At 36.2% G+C, this 14,498-nt stretch overlaps 1 protein-coding gene across 1 annotated transcript; it reads right to left on the bottom strand.

Annotated features, from left to right (window-relative positions):
- Positions 1–12,432: 12,432 nt before the first annotated feature.
- On the bottom strand, positions 12,433–14,171 carry LOC114309970 (uncharacterized). Its single transcript, XM_028255861.1, has 2 exons — positions 13,817–14,171; positions 12,433–12,467 (listed from the first exon to the last, which is right to left on the bottom strand). Exons 1-2 carry the CDS (start codon positions 14,169–14,171, stop codon positions 12,433–12,435), a joined length of 390 nt encoding a protein of 129 aa, XP_028111662.1.
- Positions 14,172–14,498: the final 327 nt, after the last annotated feature.

Below are 14,498 nucleotides of genomic sequence, written 5' to 3'. Positions count from 1 at the left end.
ATTACCTTGTTCAGAAATCCCTCGCGACGCCCCAACTCACCTTTGTTTGCAATTGATCTCAGAACACTGCGCAAGGCTCCAGAAGGCTGGGAATCTGTGGGAAGGCTGTCGACCAGCTATTGGCCTTGGAGACCACCTGCCGACCACCTTTTGTGAGAGAAACCAAAAGGGGTGGTCGGCCTGCCAGAAAAGCTGGTCGGCCGACCAGTTTTTGCCTCTAGTTTCTGGTTTTCTGTAACAAGGAGCAAGAGAGAGGCATGGCAAGGTATTTTTAACATATGTGTGCACGACCACTCTCTCCATCATTGTATAAGCTCAAGGGAGTGTAGGTCTCGATCCTCAGGCCACCAATCACGCATCTCGATGCATGATGGCCGAGGAACCGAATTGCACAACTTAATGTGAAATGAATGCACGTACAAGCACCTAAAGCCAACAAATCCGTCATGGGTAGTCAAGAGTGTCGGCGATCGGGAATCAAGGCATGTTTCGTCACTTTGAGTACGAAACGTCCATCGCTTCCCGTGTTCGGACTAACTCCTATTCCGAACACAATGCAACGAACAATGGCATGCACAATGCGACTTTAATTATGCAACCTAAATGTTATACAACTAAGTGATGCAAACATGCAAAGGATGACATGCAAACACGCAACTAGCATACACAATGCTATGAACTAACAATGGCATACTCAATGCACATGACACTTAGCATACACAATGCACATAGAAACTAACATGCACAATGAGATGACCAAGGCATGCACAACGCAAGAATCAATCATACGACAACTTGGCATACTCAATGCTATGGACTACAATGGCATACTCAATGCAAAATGGACTTAAACCAAAACAGATGGGCCTCAGCCACACCCAAATCAATGGCCAAACATGATGAAAACAAGACTCCAAAACTCATGCTAGGATACACAATGCAAGGACCCGAGCCTAAGGCACAAAAACACAACTTTGCATATGCATTGAAAGGACTAAACATGGAGTACAATGGCATATATTCCAGCTTTGAAATGGCATATAACATGACTCCAAAATGACTCTGAATCATGCAAACAACTCACACAACGCATGTTGAATGGCTTAAGCATCGAAACTAGTGAAGTGCATTACACTATAGGCATGCAAAGCGATACTCAAATGATGAAACCAACCCCAAATAGACCCTATGCAGGTCCAAAACAGTAGCAAAATGGGTTGGGATGATGGCTTAAAAGGCACAAAAGTGAAGCTCATGCAATGGCTCGCAAATAGGGCATAAATGCACAACTCTAAAGAGCACTTAAAGCATGGAAAATATGGAAGTGTAGCACCCCTATAAGCTCTGAAATATCATTCCCAATGATGCCAAAACATGTAAATAGCTCAAGTTAAGCATGCAAGGGAACTCCAAACTCAAAGTTAGTCAATGCTATTACACAACAAGTATGCATGGCTAGCATTTTTTGACCAAGAGGCCTCAAGACAGAGCTAAGGCAGCCCAAAATATGAACAAAATCAGTTTGAAGTATGGCCAAAATATGCTAGAATAGAGGGTCAAAACAACATGCATTGTGAGCTAGTGAACATGAGTTACACTACAAACATATGAAGCATGTGAAGGACTACCAAACCAAGTAAAAACAGAGTCATGGCATGCCAAATGATGGCCAAAAACTCACTGAAACAAGACCAATACATGCAAGAATGACATGCTCCTTTGATAAGCCATGCAAGGGATTGTTCTACACATGCAAGAGGAAAACAAAAGGTGACCAAACCAGCCATAGACAGAGTCTAGACAGGTCCGAAAAGCCACTAAAAAGGTCCTGAACCAATCCTAGGAAGTGTGGAAATATATGCTCCCTTGGAAAGCCAAAAATGCAAACAAACAAGGCCAAAAGAGAGAGGGTCACCCCTCTCTGATTTTGGCCCTCAAAACCATATGCCAATCACTGAAAATCCGCTGGATTTCAATGGCTAAAGGGCCAAGCAAAGTTCAATACAAGGGTCTCATGGCATGGCTCAAAACACGACTAAATAGAGCATGCAAGAGGGTAGATGACCCCCAACACCAAAAGAGCCTTAAACAAACATGAAAATCACTTAAATATGAACCTTTTTTCAGTTGACAACAAAGCTCAAATAAGCATGCAAATAAGGCTAAGAGAAGGATCAAAATAATGCTTAAAAGAGGGATAAGTGATTACCCTTGATGCTCAGCGAAACCAGCAACTTTTCTTAACCAAAACCCAACTTTTGAGACCTCTCAAAACCCTCCAGCAACTCAGTAACAATGGTGGAGGTGTATGGTTATGAGGTGGTGTGCAATAGGCCAAGAACAAAGCACTTACTAAGCCTAAAATATAGAGACAAAGAGAGAGATATAAGCTTTGCCTTAAAGCAATTTTTTAGCCTGGTATATGGAGAGGGAGGGCCTCTCTTATAGAGTTTCAAAGCCAAAGCTTCTCCAAGAAGCTAAAAACTTGGTTGCAAATCCTCCATACACGTGTATGGAAGATCCAATCTATGCCTTCCAGCTGGCACAGCTGGCATGCACTCAGACAGACAAAACAGGAGGAAGCTGGCCAACCAAAAGAGGTGGTCGGCCGACCACTTTCCCTGGTCGGCCGACCAGGTCAAATGGTCTCCCAGATAAAAACTGGTCGGCCAAGGCAAATGGTTGTCTCCACTTTGAAAGCTAGCTAGTGGTGTGGTGGGAGACTAACAAATGTGGCCCAAGGACCAAGAAAACCAGCTTCCCGACAAGAAAATTGGCTGGCGGGGAGAACGTGATCTCCAAGGAGAAAAGCTGGTCTCCCACCCTTGTACCACCTCCCAAACAAGGAAAACAAGGTTCATGCCAAAAATGAACCAACACGGATGTAAAACGAGAGTTCGGGGGGCAAAGCGCGTGGCCGGGTGCCCCAAAAACTGGCTGTTGAGCACCAAAAGTGGCGTATGGCCACAAAAGTGGTCACCCGGACCACAGTGTCCCTCTAGACAGAGGAAACAAGGTGTGTTCCCAAAACCGTGCCAAACGGAGAATGTTAAGCGGTCCCGAACCGAGGCGCATGGCCGATGGCTCCAAAAATCGGAAACTAGTCTCCAAACGGGACAGTGGCCTACGACCACGAAACGTAGTCTAGGACCACTGAGAGATGGTCTACAAGACCTCTCCCTCCCTTCGGGAAGAGAAAACAAGACTTAGTCCGCAGACCAAATCAAAGTACAAAGAGTCCCGAGGTCCGAAGGTGAGGCTCTCAGCCAAGAACTCCAAAACCTCGAAACAAGCACAACATGCGCAATCACCGAGTGCTCAATCGATGATGTCTGAGTCTTAAGGTCGGTCAAAAATGGGGTGTCTACAAGGTTATTTTTCCCAAACCGTGGTGTATAGGGGGACTTTAATGAAATCAAATCAATAGATGAAATGAAGGGTTGAGTAAGAAGGGACAGGGGAATGGTAGATTTTTGTAATTTCATAAGTTGTCTGGAACTGATTGACTTCCCAATGTTGGGAAAGAAATTTACTTGGTGTAATTCTTTGGAAGGGGAGAGATGGAGCAGGTTGGACTGGTTTCTTGTTGGGCCAGAATGGTTGGTCTGGTTTAGGTTCAAACTTTGGGGTCTTCCTGGATCCATCTCAAACCATTGTCCAATTATTCTAATGGAAGATGACAGAAACTGGGGCCTAAAGCCATTTAGATTCATAAATGCTTGGGCATCTCATCCATCTTTTCTAAACCAGGTGAAGAAAGTGTGGGAGGGTACTCAGGTGGATGGCTGGGTAGGTTACAAACTGAAGATTAAGTTGCAGGCACTTAAACAATCTCTACGGCAGTGGAACTCTGAAGTGTTTGGGAATATGGATTCTAAACTGAAGCAAGCTGAAGAGAATTTGCATGCCATAGATCTAATTGCTGAGAGTAGAGATTTGGATGAGGTTGAAGGTAAAAGGTGAAGAGAGGTATGCGGTGAACTGTGGAAGCTCAGAAAGATAATGGAAAGAATTTGGCTGCAGAAGTCAAGGTTGAACTGGAATCTTAAGGGTGATAAAAATACAAAATTTTTCCACATCATAGCTACTAATAGGCAGAACACCAATGCCATTGATTCCATGTCAGTGAATGGGGAATTAGTGAAGGAACCTTTGGAGGTTAAACAAGCTGTGTATAATCACTTCAGTTTAATCTTTTCTGAGCAATGGACGTATAGACCTAAGCTTTTGGGCCTTTTTAATGTGACAGCATTTCAGAAGCTTGGATGTGGAATTCTCTGAACATGAAATTTGGGCAGCTGTGGCGGACTGTGATGGTAATAAGGCTCTGAGACCGGATGGGTTTAACATGACTTGCTATAAAAAAGGATGGAAATTTATGAAGAATGATATCATCATGTTTATGAAGGAGTTTTTTTGTTAAAAGTAGGTTGGTAAGGGGCTTAAATAGCTCATTTATTATATTGGTCCCTCAAAAAGACAATCCACTAGGAATTCAAGACTACAAGCCTATTAGCCTTATAAATTCCACTAACAAAATTCTATCCAAGGTGCTTGCTAATAGATTGAAAAAAGTGCTTCATGTTGTTATAGATGCTGCTCAATCTGCATTCCTAGGGGGTAGGAACATCTTGGATGATGCACTAATAGCTAATAAGGTGGTGGATTGGTGAAAAAGATAAAGAAGAAAGGGCTTGATTTTGAAGTTGGATTTCCAAAAAGCATATGACATAGTCAATTGGAACTATCTCCTCCAAATGCTATCAAATTTTGGGTTTGGCGATAAGTGGGTGAAGTGGATTCACACTAGTATCTCCTCAGCAAGAATCTCTGTGTTGGTTAATGGTTCACCCATACCTGAATTCTGCCCCCAAAAAGGGCTTAGGCAAGGTGATCCATTGTCACCTTTTCTTTTTAATGTGGTGGCTGAGGGTTTGAACCTACTTCTTACAAGAGCAAAAGAGCTGGGCTTGATCAAAGGAGTATTCATTGGGTCAAATGCCATCAACATCTCCCATCTCCAATTCGTAGATGACACAATTATCTTATGTGAAGCTGAATGGTCTGAAGTGCTAACTGTCAACAGAATTCTTAGATGCTTTGAGATCATTTCTGGGCTAAAGATCAACTTTCATAAGAGTGGGGTCTGTGGAGTAGGGTTGTCAGAGGAGTGTGCGAAAAATTTTGCCTCAAGGCTGAACTGTACATATCAGAAGCTTCCTTTGAAGTACCTTGGTTTTCCATTAGGGGCAAACCCATCTAGGAGGGTCACACGGAAACCTGTGGTGAACAATTTCAAGAAGAAACTGTCAGGGTGGAAGAGGGGGCTACTGTGTTTTGCTGGCAGAGTAACACTAATCAAATCTATCCTTTCCTCCCTACCTATATACTACATGTCGCTCTTTAGGCTGCCTAGAGGTGTGGCAAAAGAACTAGACAAGATTCAAGCAGCCTTTTTGTGGGGTGATTCAGATGTGAGAAGGAAAGTTCATTTAGTAAAATGGAAGAAGTTAACCATGGATAAGAAGCAAGGTGGGTTGGGAATAAGAATGTAAGTTCATTGAATAACTAACTTCTTGCTAAGTGGTGGTGGAGGTTTGGGAAGGAAGACAGTTCATTATGGAAGCAAGTCATATGCAGCAAGTATAAGCCAAAAGGGGGTAGATGGTTTCCATTCCATGTGGAGGCGACAAATATTTCAAGAGTATGGAGTGACATTATATTTGTTGGTGATTCCAATAGCAGCTTGTTCAATTATTATATTGGAAATGTTGAAATTAAGATTGGTAATGGGGAAAGAATCAGTTTTTGGGTTGATAATTGGATGGGAACCATGTGCTTGAAGTCCCAATTCCCTAGACTTTACTCTTTATCAGAGGTTAGAGGTATCACTTTGAAATTGTAGTGAACTAGGATTAGACAGCACAACAATTGGGATTTCAGCTTCAGACGGCCCTTATTAGCATGGGAGGAAGATGAACTACAGAGATTAAGGGTTGTTTTAGGTGAGGGCCCTGCATTGAGATTGGAATCAATAGACACGTTATGGTGGAAATCTGACCCTACAGGTATGTTCACTGTCAAAAGTGCTGCTAAATGGTGTAAATCTTTGAATAGTCCTAATCTGGTAATTCCTGATCTGATCTGGCACAACCCTTTCCCTCCTAAAGCCCAATTATTCTCTTGGTTGGCTTGGAAAGGGAGGATAAAGTCCTCTGACCACTTACATAGACTTGGCATCCTTAGTGCAACAGTTAGCTCTGACTGTGTATTCTGTCAGACTGAGATTGAATCTCTTAACCATGTTCTGCTGCTGTGCCCCTTTGCTTGGAAAGTTTGGTCCAATCTAATTAAGTGGTGGGGTTTACTCTGGGTTTCCCCTAGCTCAGTGGTTATGCTAATGCATTGGTGGTTGGGTTGGAAGGTTAGGAAAAAGGAAACACAAATTTGGAGAGCAATCCTGATTGCTGGTCTATGGTCCCTCTAGAAGTGTAAGAATAACTATCTTTTTAATGGGCTACAACCTATCTTTGAAGATCTATGTGTGCTTATTAAAGTTAGAGTGGCCATTTGGCTGAAAACTCACTCAGTTGGGCAAGGGTACACAGTGGATGAGTATGTGTTTAATCTCCATCAAGTTAGAAGTTGTGTTTAGTGTGTCTGGTAGGGCCTTGTAGTAGAATTGCAGCTGCTCTGCCTCAAATTTTGTTTCATCTTCCTCTGTTGTTCTTTTGTTCTTCTGCTAGTTTTGGTGTATGGGACTGCTCTAGTCTGGTTCTGGGTATATCTTGTTGGTCTGCCTTTACTCAATTATGGTCTGCTTTGTTCAGCTGTGGTGGTTTCTCTATGTATTTGGTTAGTATGGTTTCAATATTGGTTTAGGCAAGGGAGTTGATTCTAGCCCTGTCATCTGCTATCTGCTTTCATTAGTTAGTGAGTCTTGCCTATTGGATGGAATGTGCCTTGTCACATCTATGGAAGTGAATCTCAATAACTAGCTTACTGAGCTGTATGCTACTGATGTGTGGCTGCTGCTGGTCTTGGATGTTTGCAGTGATCTTTTTGATTGTTTGACTCCAACCCTGTCATCTGTTGTTTGTCTTCAATGGTTGAGATGCTGCTGCTGCTGCTGCTGCTGTGGACTGATTGTTTGCTTCAGAGTTTGCACTGCTGCTGCTGTGGACTGTTGTGTGTCAAGTGCTATTTGCTAGTCTGCCTTACTCAGGTGTGAAGGTGTACTGCTGTTGTGAGAGGATGGGCTGTTATGCAATGCTATTTTTTTTGCTCTGCTTTGTTTTTCAGTGTTGCTTCAGATTCTACTGTTTTGGCTCAGGCTCTATTCTTCTGCTTCAGTCTGTCAATTTGTTTCAGTCTGCTATGTGTTAAATTTCTTTTTGCAATGCTACTGATCTGTTCTGTTTTGTTTCTCAGTGTCAATTTGCAATGCTAGTGAAGGCAGGCTAGTGTGTGTTGTTGAGAGTTATTTTAGTTGGTGAACTTGCTAGGTTTGATCAAATGCATGGCAAATCAGCTGAAGTTCTTTGGGAACTGCAGCGTGAATTGCATTTTTCAAATTTGATCAAATACATTTTAGTTTGCTCAAATGCATGGCAAGGTCTTATTTTGCCTTAACAATGGTGGCTAAGCTAGTGTGGAGTTGTCTAGAGGTTTTCTGCTATTGGGCCTTGGTGTTACCCTCACCTATGTATGACCAAAGGCCGTAACAGAAGAGTCCATCACAAATCTACTGAGGATGTTAAGAGTATTATTCATTAGTTTTGGTCATTGCATCCTTTGTAGCAACATTTGCTCCATCAGTAGTAGTCTCAGTAGTGGAGTTAGTTGATTCAACATTCATAATATCAACAATTGCTTCAATATATGCCAATGCTCTGCTGTTTGTTATGATCTGCCTCTGGTTGTTGTTTTGGGGATTTGGTGCTGGTTGGTCTGTTTTGATGAATGGTTGTTGTTTTGAATGTTTGTCTGCCGGTTGGTCTGCTTGTGTTGTTTGTCTGTCTTTGTTAAATGTTTGTACTAGTCTCGTTGGCCCCTCACCAACTATGGGAGTGATAGCAAATGATAGGATGAGTTAGATGGTGCCAACCTCGTTGGGATGATTTAGCCCATTGTGATACTTTTGCACCTCCCTTTCCTTTATTGATGTAATTCACTTTGTACTTTGTACTTTATACTTGTTTATTCCATCAATAAAATTCTTTTTTGCTGATAAAAAAAAAAATCAATCTTTTCTAGAGTTATTTCATCAAGGAAAACAATTATGTCATCCAAATTTTATTTTATTTTTTGAAAAACCAAAGGCGAGTTCTTTTACATCATATTTGTTAAATGTAAGTTATTTTGAACTTATTTTACAGACTTTGAAAATACAACTTAAATGTAGAGTCAAAGTCGTCTTAACTTGTAGTCATGCAAAGTTTTACAAAAATATTAATTGGATTAGTGTTTTGAAAACACAATTTCAAAAAACTAACTTTAAGTTTAACAAATAAGTTTCAAACAACTTACATTTGGAAAATATGATTTAAAAGAACTACACTTTTGTAAATAAATAAATAAATAAATAAATAAAATTAGCAGAAAGGAGAATTAATCTCATTCAAAAGTATATGTTTCCGCCTCATGTCTTGAGGAATCGAACAGTATAGTGGACAGATAATGCTCTCGGAAGCTGGGAAAAATAACCTGATAGTAAGAAAAATATACCACATATTTCATTAGTTTCGTGAAAATAAAATTAAAAGAAAAGAGCAAAAAAATTAGTAGAATTAAAGGTGGAGTAATTATTGGTGGTTTTTGAAGATTAGAATATACCGGGGGGTTTGGGAAGTGGGATTTTAGTGTTACCATGGAAATTAGATATCAGTGTTATCACGGAAAATATATTACAAAATTATGAAAAAAAATTATGTATTTAATTATTAATGTGTATAAAGTTTACTATTTATTTGTAATTTTTTTATCTAGTAGGTGTTTGGTATGCACTAAAAAAGTGTACTTTTTTTGCCTACATATATTTATTTTAATCACATCTATTAACATCTATCAACATCTCCTCTCTACTTTTCTACTTATTTTCTCTACCTTTCTACCCACTTTCTCCACTTTTCTACACTTTTTTTTTTATTATAAAAAAATCAAAAAATACACTTATTTAGAACATCTCAAACCACTCCTAATAACTATTTTTAACTTCATATGTGTCAACTTATCTCTCACAATTTTAAATAATAACTTTTAAGTAGGGCAATATGTGAATTTTTTTCCAAATCACATAATTTTCTCCAAATGCATCAAGTTAGGATAAGTCATTTTGTGGTCTCAAGGCCCCTTTTGTTTTCAGAAGTACAATGGAAGGATTTTATAGTGAGGGGATTAAGTAAAATTGCTTTTATTTTGATGATAATTGTTAGTGTAAGAATTGTTAAATTATTTTTATATAAAATAACAAAACAAGTAAAAAATATAAAAAAATTAAACATTAATATTTTAAAAAAAATTCCTAATATATAAAAAATATAAAAAATAAAAAAATTTCTAGTCCCCTCACTATTTTTCTAATACCACCTCCACATCCTTCATCCAAATCCCCCTTCCAACCTCTATCTATATCCCCTCCTCCATCCTAATCCCTTCCCCAATTCTACAAACAAACACAACATTAAATAACCCCACATCTATCCTAAACCCCTCACATCCATTACAATCCAAAACAAACGGGGCCTAGGGGTGATGCTGAATAACATTATAATTGGTGAGAGGAGTGGAATTCAATGTAGTTTTTTATTTTTTATTTATTTTAGAGTGGGAATTCGATGTTAGCGTTAAATGATAAGAAAATAAGAGTACAATAATGTAACATTTAATGATTAATGAAAAGAAATTGTTTGAGACCTTCAAAAAAAAAAAAAAAAAAAATTTACAATTTTACACACAATGATATGTTAGGATAGGTGACTACTTTTAATTTGTTAAATATCCCATCATTGAAAGCTCAATTCCCTTATCTTATTATTATAGATAAATTTACTAGTATATGACCCGTGCTATGCACGGAATTGGTTTAATAATGTGTAAATTTTTTAATAACACATTAATTTCTAAGTTAACTCATAAAATTATAATCATAATGCATAGAGATTATTTTTTCAAATTTCATAAGTGAAGACAATATTTCAAAACAAATATCCATAAACTATTATAATCATCCAATTGAGTTATTTTTCTTAAAATAATAAACTTGATTTCCAACTAATGAAATAATCTATATTAATAATAAATAAGATATTTCTCAATGAACCTAATATCTAAAACATATATACGCTAAAAAAACTAAGATAAACTAGGGCAAATTGCACTAACAGCCCCTATAGTTTAGGTCTATGTCACTTTAGTTCATGATTTTTTAATTATGACACATTTAACCCTGAATTTTGATTCTTGTTCAAAATAAAGACAATTGAAGATACCATTACTCAATTTCAAATACAAAGTCGTTAATTTGATAAAATATAAACTTTTTTGACAAAAATAAATGTAATAAAAATATTTTTAAATTTTAAAAAATTATTTCTGCCCACTAAAGATAAAATTATGTAAAATTGATAAATCTTTTAGACGTTTATTTATTTATTTTTTTTACCAAATTAATTTTTATTATGTGTTTGGATGATGATCATGTAATAATTTTTTTTACCAAATTCAAAATTCAAAAATATTTTTTTAACATTTATTTTTGTCAAATTAGTTTATATTTTATCAAATTGACAACTTTACCCTTGAAATTGAGTAATGGTATCTTCAATTGTCCTTAATTAAAATAAAATTCAGAATTCATGATCAAATTTGTTACATTTGAAAAGTCAGGAATCAAAGTGACACATGCCCCAAACTATAGGGACCGTTAGTATAATTTGCCCAATAAACTAAATGTCATAAATCAAATCTATCTACATTTGATAAATTAAAACTCAATAGTTGTCGCTCATCATGTTCAAATGTCCCAAAAAGTACCTATAAAATCAAAAAGTGTTAACATTTTTTTGTTATCATTTTTTACATACAATCAAACTTTTAACAAAAATAAATAAAAAATAGATATATTACCTTATGAGGATTGTTGATTTAATTGTCCTCATTTTTGTGTTGTTGCTTCACTTCATTCTCTTCGCAATCATTATTTTGTTGTTGCTATTGTTGTTGTTCCACTTTAATATTTTCATTACCAATGTGTTGCTCCACTTCATCCAATCTTGTAAACAAATCATATCATTTTCAATTTCCTCCAACATACTATCAATGCTCTCATGTCTGGAAAGTCTTTTTAAATTTTTTTTATGAATTTCTTGAATAGGCCATGAGGTTGGAAGTGTGTTTAGCATGAACTAATATTGCAATGTGGGGCTGGAAACCTTTTCTCTTAAGCTTACAAAACACTTGCTCTTTATGTAACATACGCTATCATGCCTTTAAATTTGGAGTCATCCGCCTTTGCTCAAGTTTAATCCATAGATGATAAACGTCACGCTCCTCCTCCATTAAAGCATCCATTAAGTCTGAGACATCTTTGATTTTATGCTTTTGAAAAATTGTTTCCTTTACTTCATTCCAGCTCGATAGTAAAAGGTCTAATATTGTTTCCATCAAATTTTTTCACTTATTTTTCCTCCTAATTTTTGCATTGCCCGATATATTTAGATTTTTCAATCAACAAAATTTTCTATTGGTAAACCCTCTTTATGTAGTATAGTTTCCCATTCATTTATGGCATTTTGCATGGCCAAACGATCACTAAGGCACAAATTTAGACGAGGCTGCATATTTATCTGCATAATGAATTTACCACATTTAACATACAATTACATAATTTTAGTCAAGTTTTTTTAATAATAAACACATTTATTATTATTTGAGTAAAATTTATAACGGGTAAATTACAAATACACCCCCTGAGGTTTACTTAAAATACAGATTGTCTTGTGGTTTGAAAAATTACAAATACCCATGTATTAGAATTTTTTATTTAACAGAATTAACTAAAAAAATAAAATTCATAATTGCTCTCCTTTACAATAATAAAATTACCTAAATTATTAATTGAAACATATTTTTAATATCATTAAAAACTATTAATTGACTTGATGATTTATTAATAAAATGGGCGATTTGTTATGAAATTAGAAATCTCAAGGGGTGGAATGTAATTTTCAAAATCACAAGGGGTGATTCGTATTTAATCAAATCTCAGGGTATGTACAGACAATTAAATTAAATATAAACATGTAAATTTCAAATGCAAGAGTAAACATGTAAATTAAATACAGACAATTGAACTTTATTGTATTACAAGAGTCTGATAATAAAAAAGAAAACAAAGGATAAAAATCAAAAAAAAAAAAACAACACAGCAATTTATTCTCCATTATGATCCCGCAAAACCTCGTCACCTGAAAGGGATAACAGTTATAAGCACATAGCAGAGTGAGAAATATTATACTGTGAGTATAGGGGCACAAAATAGTCATGGATATTTATTTAAGCTAAAACATTAACATAATTTAAGTTGAATACACAAATTAATTAAGTGGCAGAAACTGAAATAAATAACTATAATCACGGTACAAAACAGAACATAACGGGGGTCACTAGAGTGACAATCAGAACAGGGGTCAATGGATCCATGACAAACAGGGCACCACAAAGTGGTCAAACAGGGGCCTATGGTTATTTAAGTCCCTCAAGGCATAGGACTCCCGTAGTAGTGTTACAGAAAATAATTGTTTACCAGATCATTATCAAATAATTTTTAAAATTTAAACAAACATATTCATGGGTTTTAATTTAAGCAAATGGAATTCAAAAGAAATAATCGACGTAATTGAAACATTAACCTAATCATAAACATAAATTATATAAAAAGAATTGTGATAACTCAAAACATTTGTAAAATATATTAGGGTAATTCAAGACTTGTAGAAAATACATTATAATAACTCAAGGTATAATAAAACTCACCTTAAGATTAACCCTTAACTTATAATTTTGTTATTACAATTCCAGCTATTCCCTCACTCTTCGAAGCTACACTGGAACACTACGAATAAGCCTCAGAATTCTTTAGAGTTCACTGAAGAGAGTCCCCTCTATTTATAGTTGAATTTGCATGGAGTGTGTGCATGCATGGAATGACGCGTGGCATGTGCTACGTGTCCCTAGGCCCACCGAAATTACCCTCGGTTTTAACCCCTGTTTTACCAAGAGTTTGGCCCTCGGGTAAAATATATATATATTATTATTATTTTTAATTCCAAAGGTTATGATATCTTTGGTAACAGTCTTAAAAATTTCATATAATTATATGTTAGGTTTACATCTAAAAATCTTACGACTAAATTATAAAATATCACTTATCGCTTATCGAAATATTTAAACATGAGATGTTTCACAATTTATTCCCTTAATAATTTAATCGATAAATTCCTAATTTCCTAAATTATGTATTTATTTATTTATTATTTATTATCTATTTATTTATTTGAGTTCTATTTATTGCAATTTAAATTTAAAACATAAGAAAATTTCGGGTGTCACACACGTGGTAGAGCTACATACAACTGGCCATGAGAGAAGACTGGATTCGAAAGATAAAGGCCCACATTTTTTAAAGTTTTCCTTTCACTCTTATTTATTGTCATAGCGAATGCCAACTTTATTGGAAATTGCTTTCTTTTCATTGTAAAAAGAGCATGATTTTTGGAAGGTGTTAAAACAATATGTAAAAGTTGTACTTTCTCACCAACTCTAGACCCTGTAATAACTCTAGCTTTAATTACTCGATTTACCATCTTATCAACAATTAATCGAGTGCCATTGCATAATCCCAAAGATTGGGTGACATTTCTTAGAAGCATTATTGGTGTTCCAACTTTTAATTGCAAACAATGATTTGGAAGTCCTGGTAAATTCAAAGAATGCAAAAGTTCAGGAGGGTTCATGTCTTGAACGTTGCTCTCACTTTCTGTTAGACACAATTTATCAGCACTGTTAAAAGTTTTCATCTCTCCAGGAAGCATCGAAAGCGTAATAGAATTGATTTCATCAATATCACTATTCTTAGGAGCGAAAATGCCTCGTTCTTTTAAGTACGACATATCCTGATATTTATTTATGAAATCAAGATAAGTGGCATCGATTAACTAGTGCAAATCTCTTTGTCCATTTTCTTTAACAAATTTTTTTGGTATCTGTATCCAATTAGGTTCATAGCCTTCACTAAATGAGCTTCCCATTATTTTCCCTTCATCAACCAATTTAATCCATTATGCAAAGTCACGTAATTCATGAAACGTATGATCAGAAATATCTTATGCTGTAACAGGCATATTTATGGTAAGATGCAAAACTTGACAATGCTCCCAAATTGTTGACTTAGGTAATTAAACTTTCACTGTTTGTTCACGCCCACCTCTAAGTATAAC

This window comes from Camellia sinensis, chromosome 5, assembly GCF_055761805.1.
Source record: "Camellia sinensis isolate YWXY chromosome 5, ASM5576180v1, whole genome shotgun sequence".
Lineage (NCBI taxonomy): Eukaryota > Viridiplantae > Streptophyta > Magnoliopsida > Ericales > Theaceae > Camellia > Camellia sinensis.
This window is presented reverse-complemented; position numbering and strand designations above follow the sequence as displayed.

Bases quoted from the DNA above. Each gene is read 5' to 3' on its own strand.
- LOC114309970 (XM_028255861.1), bottom strand. From the start codon at position 14,171: ATGTCGTACTTAAAAGAACGAGGCATTTTCGCTCCTAAGAATAGTGAT. The intron at 12,468-13,816 runs GTGAGAAAGTAC...TATCCCTTTCAG, and splicing joins TATTACAGGGTCTAGAGTTG to GTGACGAGGTTTTGCGGGAT.